The 14,280-nt window shown below is 43.1% G+C and overlaps 1 protein-coding gene across 12 annotated transcripts in view; it reads left to right on the plus strand.

Moving 5' to 3' along the window:
* Nucleotides 1-348: 348 nt before the first annotated feature.
* The window catches only part of DLG1 (discs large MAGUK scaffold protein 1), a 371,668-nt gene continuing 357,736 nt past the window's right edge, over nucleotides 349-14,280 (plus strand). For 5 of the 12 annotated variants that reach the window (XM_026650147.2, XM_026650149.2, XM_026650151.2 and 2 more), the window contains exons 1-2: nucleotides 350-855; nucleotides 1,540-1,671. In XM_026650147.2, the coding sequence (XP_026505932.1) occupies nucleotides 837-855; nucleotides 1,540-1,671 (151 nt within the window). In that variant the 5' untranslated portion in view covers nucleotides 350-836. Of the gene's footprint in view, nucleotides 856-1,539; nucleotides 1,672-14,280 lie in introns of all 12 variants that reach the window. The other 7 variants (XM_026650148.2, XM_026650154.2, XM_026650155.2 and 4 more) reach the window with 2 other exon arrangements.

Consider the following 14,280-nt stretch of genomic DNA (forward strand, 5'->3'; position numbering starts at 1 on the left):
GCACCTGTTGCATTTCTCATCCAAGGGCCAACTGTGGCTGGAGGCTCGCGCCCAGCCCGCGAGCCCCATTGCGGACCGCAAGCCACCGCAGCCGGGAGGGGCTTCGCGCCCTGCCCCAGGCACACACGCGGCAGCCGGGGGGGGGAAGGCCGCATGCCTGCACCCCTGCAAAGACTGGACGTCATACGTGCGCGTGGGGCCGTACGCGGCGGCAGCCCCCCGCCCGGCTCTCCGAAGGGGCGGGCGCGGCCCCTTTAAGCCGGCGGGGAGCACTCACCTTGCCGCCCCCTTTAGGTACCAGCCCTGAGCCGGGCTGACTTCTGATTGGGCGGCCGCCGGGGCCGGTCACGTGGGGGCGGCTAGTCTCTCCACAGCCTCCAGGCCGCCATTTTGGTTGGAAAGTTTGGAATTTCCAGCGGAGCGAGGCGGCGGTGGGAGGGAGCGCGCGCGAGAGCAGCCCCCGCCGCGCGGCCGTGAGGGAATCTCGAGCGCCCGGGCCCCCTTCTCCCCCGGGGGGGATCCGAGAGGGTAGCCGCCGCCCGAGCTCCGAGGCGGCTGCCCCGTCCCGGCTCCGCTCCGGACCCCCGGGGTCTGGTCTCGTCCTGCCCTCGAGTGTGGGGGAAGGCTCCTCCGAGCCCGGCGGGACCGGGCAGAGCGCGGGCCGCCCCCGCCGCAGCCCTAGCCCGCGCTGTCGGGATCTGGCTGCCGGTCTTTGTCCCGCGCAAAGTTTGGGAGGGCGGTGGCCGGGCGCACCCTGCCCGAGCCGAGCGGCCGGAGTCCGGCTGTGCCTTACTCCCTGGGGTCGCTTCGGGCGCGGGCTGCTGCTGGGGAGCACCATGCCTGTCCGGAAGCAAGGTGAGACCCCGCTGCCCCCGCGCGGCGGGAACTCCGCCGGCCGCGTGCCGCTGCTGCGTCCCGCAAACTTTCTCCCAGCGCAGCCGCGTGGCGCTCGGTGCAGCGCGCGAGTCCCCGCGCTCGGGGCGTCGGAGTGACCCGAGCAGTTGTTCAAACTGGCGTTCTTTGACAGCTGCCCCTGCAAGCGGATGTGCTGCGCTCACTTCCCTGCTAATGCAAATGTTTGTTTAGTATGCGGGTGGTTTCACTTTTTAGTATTTTTCTTTCATGTAATACAGCGTCTGACCTGTGTTTGTACTGGGGAAATCTGTGTCAGCCAAGCAGAAATCTGCACATCCCCCTTTGTGCCTCTAAAGTTTGAAGCTGTGCAGATTGTTACTGAAATCCTTTGATCAGATGGAGTAGGCAGCTCTATAGTTTTATCAGATGTGCATGTGGGCAACGTAATTCTTTCATTAAAAAAACTGCTTTAGAAAAATCATCTGCCTTTTTGAAAAAAACACGTCAATTTATAAACTGGTAATAAAGAACTTCTGAGGAACTTGGCGGTTATTTAAGTTGGGGTTAATGAGGGTGTGATGTAAAGAATTGCTGTATGGACTAAAGTTGGTGCAGTTCTGATAGTTTTCCCCTTATGTTATGGTGGTGTTTAGTATTAATTTTTTGTTTTATTTTTGCTTGCAGATACCCAGCGAGCTCTGCGCCTCCTGGAGGAATACCGCTCCAAATTGAGCCAAAGTGAGGACAGACAGCTGAGAAACTCCATAGAGCGTGTCATTAGTATCTTCCAGAGCAACCTTTTCCAGGCTTTGATAGGTAGTTGTCAAAACTTTTTCTTATACTCTAATCCAGTTTTTGCTCGCAGCCTTAGGGCTGGTCCACACTGGAGCGGGGGATCGATATAGGAAACGCAACTTCAGCTACGAGAATAGCGTAGCTGAAGTAGACGTTTCCTATATCGAACTAAAAGTACTTACTTCGGGTCCACGCGGCGCAGGCAGGCTCCCCCGTCGACAGCGCTTCCTCCTCTCGGCGAGCAGGAGTTCTGCAGTCGACGGGGGAGCGCTTCTGGGATCGATCTATCGCGTCCAGATGAGACGCGATAAATCGATCCCAGAAGATCGATCTCTACCCGCCGAATTAGGCGGGTAGTGTGGACCAGCCCTTAGATATACATACTGGTATGATGGACAGCTTATAACAGGTACTTTTAGTGTGACTCTTGATGTAACAGATTTAAATGGAAAAGATTTAAATTACCAAGGTTCTGTTGTAGAAATGTAGGGGCAATCAGAATACGCAGAACTATGTTTTCAACATTTTCTTTAAAAGCACGCATGTACTTGTTGTTTTTTCCCTGCTTCTTTTCCTCTGACAAACCCTAGTCTTGCTTTGCGTTTGTCACATTAAAGAAAAGCTTGTGACAATGACCTCATCTTCATTGCCAACTTCCATTTCAGAAGTCCTCTACTAACACAAGTTTAAATTTCTGAATTGGAACAGTTCAGACCTTTTTCTTGTACTTCTCTTTGCTAGTCAGTTGGGGGCAGTCTATCTTGTGGTGAAAGGCTAAGCCAAGCTTTGAGGGACACATGTACCAAGGTTCATTAGTGGGTCAGACTTCTGAAGCTTTACACGTAGAGGCATTTGGGGTTATGCAATAAGTAAACCCTTTTGCACTTCTTCTCTGTAGTATTTTAATTGGAAGCCTTAGTATTGGCTAGCAGACTTATAATTCTTTTTCCCATTGGAAGTCCCTAAAATAAAATTCTACCTTTTGATCCCTCTCTCCAGCAAACAAGAAATATTTTTTTCCTAACTGCTCCCACTCAGAGACGTAATGACTTTCCTTCAGGCCAAAGCAGCTGAATGTGGCTCAAAACCATTCAGTGCCACTCCTTGCAACTGATCAGAGGTTCACAGCAGTATAGGACAAGACAACTGATTGCTGTCTGCTTTGGTTCTTAGGGCCTAAACTGGTCTCTTGCATGGCAGTTGTTGGCCTTCGATATTGTAGCTTGTGAACCATGGTGCTTTTTTTCATTTATGCTCTCACACTATCCACATCTTAAGTAAGAAAGCAGTCTTATCAGCTTTGTAGTAACTGGGTAAAACTTTAATCTGGATCTGATGTTACATTATATAAAAGAGAAGTAGAATGCACTGTCTTCTGTTTGCAAGAGGAGGAAGCAAAGATATGTTGCTGCAAGTGGCACTAACCAGATGGCGTGTAGCATTTATAGTAAGGGTCTGTCAATGTTGCTTTTATGAATCACTTTGCAGGGCTTTATAGCTAGTCCTGTTCAGATCAAATATGGTGAAACTGCTTGGCGCACAAGTTAGAGAGACAAAGTGGGTGAAGTAATATCTTTTATTGGACCAACTTTGTCGGTTGGTGAGAGAGACAACTTGGGTCTGACACGGCTATAACTACACTGCATACAACATGGCGCACAAATTGTCAGCTCAAATGCATCAGTGATTTAGATAATGGTATAGAGAGTACACTTATAAAGTTTGCAGACGATACCAAGCTGGGAGGGGTTGCAAGTGCTTTGGACGATAGAATTAAAATTCAAAATGATCTGGAGAAATGGTCTGGAGTAAATAGGATGAGATTCAATAAGAACAAATACAGAGTACTCCATTTAGGAAGGAACAATCAGTTGCACACATACAAAATGGGAAATGACTGCCTAGGAAGGAGTACTGCGGAAAGGGATCTGGGGGTCATAGTAGACCATAAGCTAAATATAAGTCAACAGTGTAACACTGTTGCAAAAAAACCTAAAAGCGAACATCATTCTGGGATGTATTAGCAGGAGTGTTGTAAGCAAGACACGAGAAGTAATTCTTCCACTCTACTCTGTGCTGATTAGGCCTCAACTGGAGTATTGTATCCAGTTCTGAGCACCACATTTCAGGAAGGATGTGGACAAATTGGAGAAAGTCCAGCGAAGAGCAACAAAAATGATTAAAGGTTTAGAAAACATGACCTATGAGGAAAGATTAAAAAAATTGGGTTTTAGTCTGGAAAAGAGAGGACTGAGAGGGGACATAAAAGTTTTCAAGTACATAAAAGGTTGTTACAAGGAGGAGGGAGAAAAATTTTTCTTAACTTCTGAGGATAGGACAAGAAGCAATGGACTTAAATTGCAGCAAGGGAGGTTTAGATTAGGAAAAACTTCCTAACTGTCAGGGTGATTAAGCACTGGAATAAATTGGCTGGGAATGGTGAACCGCAGCCACTGGGAGCTGCGGATGGTCTTACCTGCGGGCAGTCAATGTAAACAGTGTCTCGCGGCCCACCAACGGATTACCCTGATGAGCCGCATGTTGCCCACTGCTGGTCTAGATAATACTTAGTCCTGCCATGAGTGCACGGGACTGGACTAGATGACCTCTCAAGGTCCCTTCCAGTCCTATGATTCTATGATATCTGGAATTTTTTTAATGAACGAGAAAAACAATGTAGTGTCTTTTGGATGATGATTCTGTATAGTTCTAGCATTCCTCCTTTCTCCACTACTGTAAAAGTAATTGAGTTAATAGGATCACCTCGCATCCCTTTGTGTGAAGTCATTGTAGCACATACAGCTGTTCAGGAACTGCCTGCTCCACAACAGGTAAGAGAGAAATAGTGTGTCATTCTTCACTTGGAATTTCATTGTTTTTATGAGATGCAATCTAGATCCAAAGATGAGGAAATCCATGCCTTTAAGAATGTTCTATGAATTTTAATGGAGTCTCATTTTTAAATGATTTTTTTAATTTAGCAAACAAACTTTAGCTATTTTGATTGTAAAGATAAAGATTGCTGTCTGTGGAGGTGGAATGAACCTTCAGTTTTTCCCTTCTGGAGAGTTTTTATTGTAAATTTTCTCATGCAGATTGATCCTGCAGTACCTTAATACCTCTAAGGCTATGTCTACACTACCACTTATGTTGGTATAACTTACGTCACTCAGGCTGTGAATAAGCCATCCCCCTGAATTGGGAGATGTCTTTAGCCATTGTGAAGATTCCAAATGGCGGACTACATATGGAATCAGGTGAAAACTGTATTTCCAGGAGTGAGTGTTTTACTGAAGAATTCCAAATTAAAACAGCGAGGTAGTTAAGCAAATATTTATCTCTAGTTTAGAGAGTTCTGTGAAATGCTTTTATTTAGACTTCCTTTAATTGCCATTTCCCAGAAACCAATCCAGTAAGACCTACCTTTCCATAGTGGATTCTGATAATATTAAATTAATATAAATATAGTGACATTAATGTCAGTTTGAAAATGAATGGTGTAGTTTAAATTGACATTCATGATGGATTAGCTTTTCTCAATATAAGTAACTTCTCTTATTTAGTTTCAGATTTGTTAGTCTCTAAGGTGCCACAAGTACTCCTCATTGTTTTTTCTCCTAGTTTGTGTTTTCTTAGTTGTGTTTAGAATAGCCTTTTGTAGCTACTCTGAGTAGTTTATTGTCATGGTTCAGTTTATTAAGTGGTAGAGGGAGAAGGGATAGGATTTGTTAACCTTAGTTTGATTCAAAATTTGATGTCCATCTGAGCTTAATTAGATGGAAGGCTAGAGGGAAGAATTTGTGTATATTTACATAACTGGTCTAATGCCACCAGGAAAGAGAGAGAATGATTTCTGCTTATAAAGTGAGAGAAAATCATTTTTTTTTTAATAACCCAAACATGTTTGTTTTGTTTAATGGCATTTCTGCTTTAGCAAGACTACTTAATGGAAATGGTCTTCTGGAAATGCTACTCTTTTATAACTGTAGGAGACAGTTTTCTATTTGCTGAATTGTTCATTCTCCTGCGAGTGGAGTCCAGAAGTGCTCCTTTGCTTTACATCTGTGCTGAAGAAAAAGGAAAGTGGAACTTTAGAGTGCTCTTTCTATACCAGGACAAGTAGAAAGCTGGCTCTGTTGCCTCTCTTTTTCCATCAGTTTTGTTCTCCAACTCCAATCAAAATAACACAGCAATTTTAAGTCATTTTTTAGCTAAGAACATGTAGACTGAGTTAAGAACATAAGAAAGGCCGTATCGGGTCAGACCAAAGGTCTATCTAGCCCAGTATCCTGTCTACCGACAGTGGCCAATGCCAGGTGCCCCAGAGGGAGTGAACCTAACAGGCAATGATCAAGTGATCTCTTTCCTGCCATCCATCTCCTCCCTCTGATAGACAGAGGCTAAGGACACCATTCCCTACCTGTCCTGGCTAATAGCCATTAATGGACTTAGCCACAATGAATTTATCCAGTTCTCTTTTAAACTCTGTTATAGTCCTAGCCTTCACAACCTCCTCAGGTAAGGAGTTCCACAAATTGACTGTGCGCTGCGTGAAGAATTTCCTTTTATTTGTTTTAAACCTGCTGCCTATGAATTTCATTTGATGACCCCTAGTTCTTGTATTATGGGAATTAGTAAATAACTTTTCCTTATCCACTTTCTCCACATCACTAATATGTGTGTGTGTGTGTGTATATATATATATTTATATTTTAAATATATTTTCTTTTTAATTCGTCACCTTCAGAGAAAACATTTTTAGTTGTTGAAAGTTCAGCTACTACATCTGGAATCCACATAGGTGGGCCCTTATGCCCAGGCAGAAGCCCACCAACTTCACTTGGACTTGGCATTGGGCATAAGGCAGTGTTTTTCAAACCGTGGGTCACGACCCACTACTGGATTGTGGCATGTGAAGCGCTGGGTCGCCTTGCTCTGTTCAGCACCGCCGACCGGGATGTTAAAAGTCCCATCGGTGGTGCTGCCCAGCTAAGGCAGGCTAGTGCCTATCTTTACCGACACTGCGCTGTGCCCCAGAAGCGGCCAGCAGCGGGTCCAGCTTCTAGGCAGGGGGTCCACGGGGCTCTGTGCGCTGCCTAGGCCCCGAGCACTGACTCCGCACTCCCGTTGGCCGGCAATCGGCCAATGGGAACTGGGGAGGGGATGGGGGTGTGCGCCTGTGGGTGAGAGTCGCGCGGAGCTGCTTGCGTTCCTCCGCCTTGGAGCCAGACCGGCTGCTTCCAGGGAGCAGCGTGATCTGCGGTGCACCCCGGCTGCACCGCTGACTGGGAGCCGCCGGAGGTAAGTCCACGCCCCAACCCCACACCTCAATCCCCTGCCCCAGCCCTGAACCACCCCTTCCCACACCCCAACCCCCTCATCCCTGGCCCCACCCAGAGCCTGCACCCCCAGCCCAGAGCCCTGACCCCCTCCCCCACCCCAACCCTCTGCCCCAGCCCTGAGCTCTCCCCACAACCCGGAACCCCTCTTGCACCCCAACCCCCCCTCATTCCTAGCCCAGAGCCCTGAACCTCTCCCCCGCCCCAGCCTTGAGGCCCCCCCAAACCCGGAGCCCCTCCTGCACCCCAAACCCCTCAGCCCCAGCCCAGAGCCCTGCCCCCCCCACCCCCTGCACCCAGACCCCCAGCCCTGGGCCTCCCCCAAACCCGGAACCCCTTCCCACACCCTGAACTCATTCCCAGCCCCACCCCACAGCCCGCACCCCTACCCTCTGCCTCAGCCCTGAGCCCCTCCCACACCCCAAACTCCTCATCCCCAGTTCCGTTGGGTCACGGGCATCAACAATTTTCTTCAACTGGTCCCCAGAAAAAAAGTTTGGAAACCACTGGCATAAGGTATGCCTTGTGGATGCTGCCTTTGCAGGATCAGGACCTAATTGATTTTACACTGTGTTATCAAATGTACAAAGTAAACAAACTGAAAAAGAGTTTTTTCCCCCCTTTAGATTGTTAAAGTAATCTTAGCTGAAGCAAGGAACAATAAGTTAGTGTCCCTTTGATTTGTAAATGAAATTACTAACAAAAAAATCAAACAAATCCAGGTTTTATAATAAAAATAATATTTTTGGATATTCTGTTCAATTCATAAAGGAGTACATCCAATGTTTTGGGTTATGTGCGAAACATAATCTGAGAAACAAAACTATTGTAAAATGCTGGCTTCACTCATATAAATTAGCTGACCACAGGCAGTGTTTATCTGAAACTTGGTAAGAAACGTGAAACTTCCGTAATGGGATTGTAAGTCTTTACAGAATGAAGATGTACAGGTACAACTGTTGGGTGAGAAGCTTGGCCCAAATATTCTCCCCAGCTGCTGGAATTTGTACAAGAGTTCTGGCCTTGTGCCCCATTTGAGAACTCAATCTTCTGTATCAGCCTCTGTCTAGTGCAGGGGTTCTCAGCCTTTTTCTTTCTGAGGTCCCCCCAACATGCTATAAAAACTACACGGCCCACCTGTGCCACAACAAGAAGTTTTCTGCATATAAAACTCAGGGCCAGCATTAGGGGGTAGCAAGCAGGGCAGTTGCTTGGGGCCCCGCTACATTGCTCAGGCTTGGGCTTCAGCTCTGGGCGGTAGGGCTCAGGGCCAGGGGCTTCAGTCCCACACAGTGTAGCTTCAGCTTTCTACCCTGGGCCCCAGCGAGTCTGATGCTGGCCCTGCTTGGCGATCCCTTCCCCCCCCCGCCCCGATACCTGCCCTGAACCCCTGGTTGAGAACCCCTGGTCTAGTGGATATTGTAAATCTTAAAGTCCTTCAATCTTTAGCTGCTGGACACCCTCACCAGAACCTTACGTAATGAGGGACGGTCTGATCTATGCTATTCCCTTCCTCCAAGCTGCTATGCCATGTCTACACTAGGATAAAAAGATGTATTAACGAAACATGTTAGGAAAAAATATGTTAATTTTAACATATTTCATTAATGCATCTTTTTACCTTAGTGTAGACATAGTTCTAGTTGCTACAACTGAAAGGAGGGGGAAGAAGCCTCAGTAGTTTACTATTCTCCTCTTCTCCTATGAATGATTCCAGTGCCTGCATTTGCTATTCATAGCTTTACCAAGAAGCAGTATAATTAAACTACAGACAATTTGAAGTGAAATAGATTCAGACTGGAAGTAATTCATAAATTTTTCACAGTGAGGATCATTAACTATTGGAGCAGGATTTACTAAAGGATGTGGTGAATTCTCCATCACTTGAGGTCTTTAACTCAAGACTTGATGTCTTTCTAAATAAAAGATTGCTGTAGTTCTACCAGAAATTACTGGGCTTGATGCAGGAATCAGTGGGTGAAATCCTGTTGCATCAGCAGGTGACTAGATAATTATACATAGGGTTGTGAAATACCAGCAATTAGAATAACCAGTCCCGTTAATTTTGTTTAGCTGCTGTTTGCTAAAGCTGTGAACCACAAAGCACTGGATCTGGCTGTCTGCAGACAGAGGAAGAGACACTGCATTGTTTCATGTTGAAAGTGTCTTTGCATCTGTAAGAGCTGGAAACTTAAGCTTTTATTTAAAGCAAAACATGTTCTATAGAAATTTGTGGTAGAGGGTCTCACACTCCAGTGTGAGTGTCTCCTTCATGGAAGAGTGGATTTTTAAATTCTGTTTTTTTGTCTTAAAACTGTAATTAAGATAGTTTCTTGATGTTAGTTTCTCAATCTTCCAATCCTTTCTGATATTTCTTTCTCTTACTCACACGTTCAAGTATGTTAGGTCAAAAGATAAATCATTATTTAAAAACTCAGTAAATATTTTAAGGATTGAGTATGGGATACTCTTTGCTACAGTTTCATTCAACAGTAAAAATTATCAAACTATTCTTGAGGTTCTGTTTGCCAGCTGACCATAGCTGTGGCTTCTTCATTTTTTAGCTTGTAGGCAATACAGTATTTGCATTGTCATAACTAATGCTACTACTGTATTTGTATTTGACATGCTGCTTCTTTTGTTCTAACAACTTGTACTTGCAGATTATGTGGAACTACTGGGGATGTCTATATTAGAGACTTTTGCACAGGGGTAGGTACACTTGTGCAAACCCATAGGTCTTGTCTAGGATAGGGAAAAATATTTTTTAAATTAGGTATCCTAACATGATTTGAAATACTACTTAGCAGCAAGTGTAACCAAGGTAAAATCTTTAAAATCATAGTAGTTGGTTTTGGTGTATCAGGGATTTTTGCATTGGTGTAGCTAGTTACTAAGGACAAGTCACGGGTTACAAAGGGAAGACAGTTGCATTGGATAGAACTGGTATTGATCCATTCTTTCTGTGCACTTTTAGTCAGGGGCCTGTTATAATCAAGATAGATTACTGAAAACACCTTTTTAAGTAATTCTCTCATTAGAATGATAAGCAATGAGCCCTTGAGTTTTGTGTTAGGATGTGTGGGAGAGGAACAGGATTTGCAGGTGTTCAGCATCTCTCAGAATCAGCCCATTGATCTGAGAAGTATGTGTTTAAAAAAACAACAACCCTATTTGCAATTTCTTTCTAGGTGCATTAACTCGTGTTTTGATTTTTTTTTTTTACCTATTATTAAAAAGCATCAGTAAAGCTAAAGAAATTACCACTAGAATCTAAGGCTTTGTCTACGCTGGAAACTGAACGACAAAACTTCTGTCATTCAAGGGTGTGAACAGCGCTTTGTTGGCTGCCGACAAAGCTACCGCCGCTTTGTTGGGGGTAGAAGGTTTTTTTCGGTGGGAGAGCTCTCTTCTGCCAACAAACAGCGGCTACACTGCGCGCCTTTTAGCGGCACGGCTGTTGCGGCACAGCCGTGTCGCTAAATGGTGCAATAGTGTAAACAAAGCCTTTGACCGTGTCTCTATTCAGTGTTGTACGGGTTGAACTAAAGGTGTGACTTAAAAAAAAAAAAAAAAAAAAAAAAAGTTAAGTTAAACTGGTGCAAAATCCTGCCTTGATTCTCTATTGACTTAAGGTACATTAAGTGTCCACAAGGGGTTTACTTCAGTTTAACTAAATTGCTTTTTAAGCCAATTTAATGTGAAATCAGTATGAATATCTGAATATAGATAGAATCATAGAATATCAGGGTTGGAAGGGACCTCAGGAGGTCATCTAGTCCAATCTCCTGCTCAAAGCAGGACCAATCTCCAACTAAATCATACCAGCTAGGTCTTTGTCAAGCCTGACCTTAAAAACCTCTAAGGAAGGAGATTCCACCACCTCCCTAGGTAACCCATTCCAGTGCTTCACCACCCTAAAAGTTTTTCCTAATATCCAACCTACTCTTAATTTAAAAGCAACATGGATCTGTTTCCTTCTTTTCCTCTGTAGGAATTAATATTTATCTGAAAAGCTCAACTTTAAAAAAGTATCTTTAGTATACTGACTAGATGACTGGAAAAAATAACTCCAGGGCATGCCTGCTATTCTGAGTCAGTTATAAGTCTCAAATCTATAGCTGAAGTAACATTAAGGTTGGTGTAACCCTGGGTGGATTGATTTTAAAATCAAGCTAATGTAAGTCACCAGTTTTAATCAGCAAGCAGGAAACCTTGGTTTAAATGATGTTAAACTTGATCTGCATTTGTACTTTTTAGTCAAGAAAAGGTCATTCTGTTGGTTGGTATAATCCTTAAAACATGTTGATTTACAACCAGATATACCCTTAACTCTGTTAGCCCATCTTTTTGCTAAGCAGGAGGATACACTACACTTATATGCATATATTTAAATAATTTTATAGTTGAACATCCATTTATTCAGATTTGTATTTTTTATCTTTGTAAATCATTCACTGGGTATTAGGTCATTCACTAACATTCATACATTGTTTGGAAAGAGTACATGTTTATAATACAGAAGGAAAGGAATAGTTATATACCATAAGTGCACATTAACAAAGCCATGATATTGCTATGCACTCATATACAAATCATTATGTATATATAATACTAAAAGCATATCACAAGCATCTAAAACTTGGGAGACTATTAATGTTTCCACTGAAATTTCATGTCCAAAGAAACCTATAATGACAATAGCACTTTTCAGTGGTGAGCCTTACACAGAAAAGAGGACAGACATTAGGTTACCAAACTTACATTAAAAAAACACAAGGAAATGCAGAATTTAGGGTTAAATTTGAATCTGAACTCACTCTATTTTATCTAGGTATTGCATGTGTTTCAGAAACAGGCTGCATAATATTCTGTTCAGTAGCTATGCCTGTCAGTGCAGTACCTAAGAACAGAACGTAAGAACGGCCATACTGGGTCAGACCAATGGTCCATCTAATCCAGTATCCTGCTTTCTGACAATGGCTGGTACCAGATGCTTCAGAGGGAATGAACAATTATCAAGTCCATCCACTGTCGTCTAGTTCCAGCTTCTGGCAGTCAGAGGTTTAGGGACATGTAGAGCCTGGGGTTGCATATCTGATATAATAGATGATATGTCCAGAAGACCAACTTCTCTCTGAACTTTCCTGATTTATTGTGTTCACATAAGGGTGGATAAAATTAATATTTTTTAAAATCAGATTTTTATTCTAATTTAAATAAAAATCCAATTTAAACTATTTTTATTTTAAAAATAAACCTGTTCAATTGAATTTGAAGTTATGAAAACCCATGTTAATGACTAAACTTAGTATAATTTATTAAAATCATTTAAATAAAAATATATGGCGCATCAATGAGCCCTCAAATTTTAATGAGTTAAAGGATACTGCTTTTTTATTATATACACAACTAGGAGGGAACATTTTTTACTTCTGAGGTCAACTCAAGCATTATTAATGTCTCAATATTATGAACTGCAAAGTATCAATATTCTTTTCAGTCTTTACAATGACAGAAAGGCAGATATTTACATTTTTCCAAATGTAAATATTATCAATTTCTGTTGCACAGAAATGCTTTTGCCTTAATTACTTTTGGTTTTAGTTTAACTAGCAGGTGCAGAGAGAATATTTTCTTTATTTGGACTAGTACATTCAAAATTGAGAAACCAACTGGGAGTTGAAAAAGCAGGAAATCTTGTTTTCCTCTTCCAATCGAGGAATAAAACACAGATGGGAGAGAACAAGATCTACTATTTCTAAAATCTTGAAGGACATGGGGCCAGATTTTCAAAGATATTTATTTTGGTGCCTAAAGATGCATGCAGGTGGCTACTGGGATTTTCAAAAGCACCTAAGCAGGTTAGGTGCCTAACTCCCATTGAAATCAATATGCGTTAAGTTCCTAACCTGTTTAGGCACTTTTGAAAATCCCAGTAGGCACTTATCGGCATCTTTGGACACCTAAATACCTTTCAAGTATCAGAGGGATAGCTGTGTTAGTCTGGATCTGTAAAAGCAGCAAAGAGTCTTGTGGCACCTTATAGACTAACAGACGTATTGGAGCATGAGCTTTCGTGGGTGAATACCCACTTCGTCGGATGCATCTTTGCTGCTAAATACCTTTGAAAAACTGGCCCAATGTGTCCAGAAACAGTCAGTTCACTAGCTACAGTTAATACTTTGTTTAATAAATCAGTTTTAAAAGTAAAATGTGTTTTGATATTGTTTTTTCCTGTTACCAGCACATTTAAGATACTTTTATTTAACTAACAAAAACAATTGGAAAGTGCTGTTTTTATACATTAACTGATTTCCAGTTTTCATCCAAATTCAGCTAGACAAATCCAGATTAAAAATCTTCATCTCCCGCCAACAAAGCTACCTGCCCTTCGTTGGAGGTGGTTTTATTTTGTTGGGGTAGGGGGATCTCTGCAGCTCTGAGCCCCCACAGGTGGTGGGGGCCCCAGAGCTCCCAGCCACCCCGCAGCTACCCAGCCCCTTCCCATTTTATCATGGATATTTTTAGTAAAAGTCAGGGACAGGTCAAGGGCTTCCGTGAATTTTTCTTTATTGCCCATGACCTGCCCATAGCCTTATATATTGTCAGTTAAAAACGTATATGCATAAGTGTGCACAGCAGTAGTAGTCAGTTTGGAAAAATAAAATTTATAAAAAGAGGTATGATATTCTGTAACTAAAGAGGTTACATGAAGCAACAGCAATTCCATTTTGCAATGCTAACATTGACACTTTTTACACAAAAGACGGTGGGGGAGGGATGGGGATATATAGCTTTGTTGGGGAATTAGCTTTGAAAAGAATATTCCAGAGAGTTTAATTTCATGCACCTGCCTTCCCTTTTTATCCACTGGTCATGCTGACAACATGCCCTGAGTCACCTGCATTAAATAGATATTTTAAACTGGATGTAGGAGGTGGGGTAAGCACAAAGGATAGAATAGTGTAGGAGCAGTGTAGAGAGCTGAGAACTTTTGACTGAATACCTTTGCAGGTTTTGGGAGTTTGTCTACTATTCTGACAGCCAATATGATTCTGCTTATACTTTGTCTACTAGTTCTTCATTATCCTGAGCAGCTGAGAGCTTGGCAGATGCCACACATGTCTTGAATTGCCTGCCCTGAAATAACACACTGACCCTTTGGTCTTTTTGAAGCAGTGATCAGTCTCAAGAAAAGTCATGGGTGCACATTATCTGCTCTCTGCTTTTTTCAGTGCAATGAAAAGACACACACAGAAAGCAAGACATTTAACTTGGAATGAATATT

Source organism: Terrapene carolina, unplaced genomic scaffold, assembly GCF_002925995.2.
Source record: "Terrapene carolina triunguis isolate 2854851 unplaced genomic scaffold, T_m_triunguis-2.0 Scaffold88, whole genome shotgun sequence".
NCBI lineage: Eukaryota > Metazoa > Chordata > Testudines > Emydidae > Terrapene > Terrapene triunguis.